Source organism: Plutella xylostella, chromosome 5 (assembly GCF_932276165.1).
Source record: "Plutella xylostella chromosome 5, ilPluXylo3.1, whole genome shotgun sequence".
In the NCBI taxonomy this organism is placed as follows: domain Eukaryota; kingdom Metazoa; phylum Arthropoda; class Insecta; order Lepidoptera; family Plutellidae; genus Plutella; species Plutella xylostella.
The window spans coordinates 5,657,996-5,663,330 of NC_063985.1; the positions used below are offsets into that span (position 1 = coordinate 5,657,996).

General features: G+C 47.2%; 1 protein-coding gene across 1 annotated transcript; it reads left to right on the top strand.

Annotated features, from left to right (window-relative positions):
- The first annotated feature begins 1,008 nt into the window (after positions 1-1,008).
- On the top strand, positions 1,009-4,718 carry LOC119692855. The gene is made up of 2 exons (XM_038114395.2): positions 1,009-1,804; positions 4,585-4,718. The coding sequence occupies exons 1-2, from the start codon at positions 1,009-1,011 to the stop codon at positions 4,596-4,598; spliced, it is 810 nt and encodes a 269-aa protein (XP_037970323.2). The 3' UTR covers positions 4,599-4,718.
- Positions 4,719-5,335: the final 617 nt, after the last annotated feature.

The following is a 5,335-nucleotide window of genomic DNA, read 5'->3' on the forward strand; positions in this document are numbered from 1 at the left end:
ACAGACAGATCGCCAAAGCAAGACGTTGCGATATGAGACGCTACAATTGCAAGCGCATTCAAGACGCAATAGAGCAAAACAAGGGCTCCAAAGTCTTTGCTAGAGATCGATCTGTTCGGCAGACTCTGTTGACCCAACTGAAGACCGACACTGGCAACACCGTTTCATCAGTGCCCGAAATTCTGGGAGAAATTGAGAGATTCTACGGACAGTTATACACCACAACACAAAACCCTATTACCAGCGGTGCTCACGATAGCCGAGCGCCACTCACCCGACACTATACCGAAGATATTCCGGACGTCAGTCTAGACGAGATTAGTATAGCTCTCAAACAGCTAAAAAACAACAAAGCTCCGGGAGATGATGGAATAACGACAGAACTTCTGAAAGCCGGCGGTAGACCGATTTTAATAGCACTTCGGAGGCTGTTTAATTCCGTCATACTCGAAGGCACAAGCCCGGAGGCATGGAGCAGAAGTGTAGTGACTTTGTTCTTCAAGAAAGGCAACAAAGCCCTATTGAAGAATTATAGACCCATTGCACTTCTGAGCCATGTGTACAAGCTGTTTTCGAGAGTTATTACGAATCGTCTCGAGCAAAGACTCGACGACTTCCAGCCACCCGAACAAGCCGGGTTCCGAAAAGGCTATAGTACCATAGATCACATACACACGCTTCGGCAGGTTATACAGAAGACCGAGGAGTATAATCTACCTTTATGTCTAGCGTTTGTGGACTATGAGAAAGCCTTTGATTCTATTGAGCTCTGGGCGATGCTTCAATCCCTTCAGCGGTGCCATATAGACTATCGCTATATCGAGGTGTTGAGATGTGATGCGTATGTGTATATATATGTATGTGTCACTAGTCGTGTGCTGCGACACCGACATAAGGTATTGAATAAACCAGTGTGAACTGAGCCGCCTTGCGTATTACTCATATCCAACAGTGGCGACGAGCGCGAATTTAAAATTACCCGCGTGCGAAAATTATTCATCGGCAATAATGTCTGCAAGCGTTACACCGTTTTTCGGTGCAATCTCCACCTTTGATCACCACAACCAAGATTGGGTGACATTCCGGAGCAGGCTGCAGCAATGGTTCATTGCAAATGAACTGGATAAAGAGTCGGACAAGGCGGGCGTTAAGCGTCGCGCCATCTTGCTCAGCGCACTCAGCGACGAATCTTACCAACTGGCGAGTAACCTCGTGCTACCAAAGACCTTGGACGTCGTGGACTACGAGGACATCGTGAAGGCGTTGGACCAGCACTTCACACAGAAGCGCTGTGGCTTCGCCGAGAGACGTCACTTCTACGTGGCAGTGCAGCAGCCGGGCGAGTCGCACGCGCAGTGGGCCGCGCGGCTCCGGGGCCTCGCTGCGCACTGCAAGTTCAAGAACCTAGAGGAGGCCCTCCTGGACAAGTTCGTGATGGGGATGGCGCCGGGAGCCGAGCGGGAGAAGCTATTCTCGATGGACATCGAGGAGCTGACGCTGGCGAAGGCGGTGGAGCTGGCGAGCAGCGTGCGCACGGCGCGCGCCGCCGCCGCCGCCGCCGCCGCGCCGCCAGCCGCCGCAGCTTCCGATGCAGTGTTTAAAATCGACAAGGGTCGAGACCCTGATAGGTCCAGTGTTCCTTCGGAGGAAAAGTGTAGTGTGTGTGGTCGAAAGAGCCATAAAGCCAATGTGTGTCGATTCGCAAAATTTAAATGTACCAAGTGCAATCAGAGAGGACATCTGAGAAGGATGTGTAAGACGGTCAAATATTTGGAGGCTGAAGCTAACAGCGAGGGTGACGATGGTGAGTTATTTGTAATTCGTTGCACGGGCGGGGCGCCGATGATCGAAACAGTGTTAATTAACAATGTTCAATTAAAATTTGAGGTAGATAGCGGTTCTACAGTTACAGCTATATCTGACAAGACCTATTATTCACATTTTTCACAAGTATCATTAGGTCAGAGTAGGAAAAATTTAATAAGTTATACCGGTGGAAAAATAAAGTGTCTAGGTACCGCACAATTACCAGTAACGTACTCGGGTAAAACCTTCATACTCGACGTGTATGTTATCGTAGGGGGTGGTCCGCCAATTCTAGGTCGTGACTTTATATCAAAATTCGGATTAGAGTTATCACCTATTAAGTATTGTGATCAACCTACCAGTGCAGATGATAATTCATTATCCGCAATATTAACAAAATACTCAGACGTTTTCGAAAACCGGTTAGGATGCTTTAATAAATTTAAAATTAAATTAAAGTTAAAGGATAACGCTACCCCAATATTCTTTAAAGCGAGGCCAGTAGCTTTTGCGCTTAGAGAAAAAATTGAAACAGAAATAAATAGGCTGTTAGATGCTGACGTGATCGAGCGCGTGGACCACGCGGAGTACGCGTCGCCGGTGGTGCCGGTGCTGAAGGCGGACGGCACGGTGCGGCTGTGCGCCGACTACTCGCAGACCATCAACAAGCAGCTGCACGTGGAGCGCTACCCGCTGCCCACCGCGCACGAGCTGTTCGCCCGGCTGCACGGCGGCCAGCAGTTCACCAAGCTCGACATGTCCTCCGCGTACGCACAGTTCCCCATCGTAGACGACGATAGCATTACCTGCATTAATACGCACAAGGGTCTGTATAGGTACAAACGACTAATATTTGGACTGTCCTCGGCTCCTGCAATATTTCAGCGAGCTATGGAAAGCATATTAGGTATAGACGGCGTACTGGTGTTCTTAGATGATGTGTGTATAACAGGAAAAGACAAAGAAGAGCACCTAGGTAGGTTAAAATTAGTCCTAGAACGATTTAAGGAGGCCGGTTTAACTTTGAGAAAAGATAAGTGTGATTTTTTTCAGGACGAAATCACTTACCTCGGTTATGTAATTAATAAAAACGGCATAAAAAAATCACAAGATAAGGTTAAAGCCATTTTAGAAGCACCTGCACCAACGAACCTCAGCGAGCTTCAGTCCTTCTTAGGATTAGTGAATTATTATAGAAGTTTCGTTCCAAATGCATCATCGGTATTGGCCCCTTTGTACGATCTTTTAAAGAAAGGAGCAAGTTGGTTATGGTCGAACGAACAAAACGACGCGTTTAAGAGTATTAAAAAGTTACTTGGTTCCGATAAGGTACTCGCGCACTTTAATCCAGATGCAAAATTAATATTGACCGTGGACGCAGGGCCGAGAGGCCTCGGGGCTATTCTGTCGCAGGTAGGGGGCGATGGGGTCGAACGCCCGATATCATACGCGTCTCGCACTTTAAATGCCGCGGAACGCAAATATTCGCAGATCCAAAAAGAAGCGACGGCCATAATATTCGGCGTCCGCCGGTATCATCAATACCTATATGCAAGGTCCGAGCCGTTCGTTCTACGCACAGACCACAAACCGCTCCTGGCTATATTCGGTAGTCAGCGTGGAGTGCCAGAAGTTTCGGCAAACAGACTCCAAAGATATGCACTGTTTTTATCTTCGTATAACTATGTTATAGAATACGTAAAAAGTGCTGAAAACAGTGCAGACTATTTATCTCGGGCCAGTCTACCGGAACCGGTTTGTCAGGAGTCGGAGGGGCCGGGCGCGGGGCGCGCGGGCGACGTCAGCTCGAGCGCCTACGTGAACTTCGTAGTGGAGGGGGCGCTTCCCGTTACTCGCGAACAGCTGAGCCGAGAGACCCACGATGACGTCATCCTTCAGCAGGTGATTAGATACGTATGCGACGGGTGGCCACGAAAAATTCAGGATCCGCTCATTAAACCATACTTTTTATGCAAATTAGAGTTATCGTATGAAAGGGGATGTTTAATGAGAGGCCACAAGGTAGTAATACCAGAAAAACTACGGCAAAAAGTGTTGTCGGAATTACATAATTCTCATCTAGGAATTGTAAAAACTAAAGCGGTAGCACGTTCTAAGTTTTGGTTTCCAAAAATTGATACAACAATAGAGAATATGATAAACAACTGTAGTGTTTGTTTAAGTCTCCGCGCGACGCCACCGCGATCGCCTATTGTTTCATGGCCTTATCCGAGCGAACCTTTTGAACGAGTACACATAGATTTCTTAGGACCGATTAACAATGAAATGTTCTTAGTGATTGTTGACGCATATACTAAATGGGTAGAATGCGTAAATATGAAAAACAATATCACGTCGACCAATTTAATTAACAAATTATTTGAGTACATGTCGAGATTTGGTATTATGCGAACTTTGGTAAGTGATAACGGGACTTCGTTTACCTCCGAACAATTCAATCAGTTCTGCAAACTGAACGGAATCAGTCACGTGACCACACCGGCGTACCACCCGGCTAGCAACGGCCAGGCAGAAAGTTGCGTAAGAATTGTAAAAAAGGGTATAAAAAGCGCACTTTCAGCGGGCGGCTCGGTGAATGATGTGAATAATAGGTTACTCAAATATCTATTCGACTATCGTAGCTCCGTCCACTCAACGACAGGAGAAAGTCCTGCCAGTCTGGTGTTTGGCTGGCAGCCGCGCACCAGGCTGGACCTGCTGCTTCCCCCCGCGCCTCCCTCACCCTCGCCGTTAGCTAACAAAGTGCAACATAAACAGTCCTTACAGAATGATAATCATGGCGGAATCATACGGAAAGACTTCCTACCGGGAGATGTTGTATTGTTCAAACAATATATTAATAAAAATAGATTCCATTGGACTAAAGGAATTATTTTAAAGAAAGAGGGATCGATTTTGTTTATGATAAAGGACATTAGTAATGGTATAGTGCACAAGAGACATAAAAACCAAATAATTTCGTTTAAAGGTCAGTTAGATGAACACTATAACTTCGATCTAGACACAAGTGTAACTAGTGGGGAGGGAAGTAGTCTGGAGAACGGAAGCCCTGTTGATCTCCGTCCTGACGGCTCGCCCGCGGGCGCCGCGCCGCCGCCGGCCGCCGGCCCGGCCAGCCCCCGCGCTGATGATGATGACGATGATGACGCGCCGCCGCCAGACACGGAACCCGTCTCCACGCGTCTTACTTTAGGTTTAAGAAATATACCGAAGGTTGATTATAAGAGGTATTTCTAGGATATTGTATTAGTCGTAAGCTATTGGTGGAGGGATGATGCGTATGTGTATATATATGTATGTGTCACTAGTCGTGTGCTGCGACACCGACATAAGGTATTGAATAAACCAGTGTGAACTGAGCCGCCTTGCGTATTACTCATATCCAACAAGATGTATGTACAATGCTGCCACAATGTCAGTTCGATTACACGAACATAGCACAAAACCGATCCAGTTGCAAAGGGGCGTGAGACAGGGAGATGTTATTTCTCCGAAACTGTTCACCTGT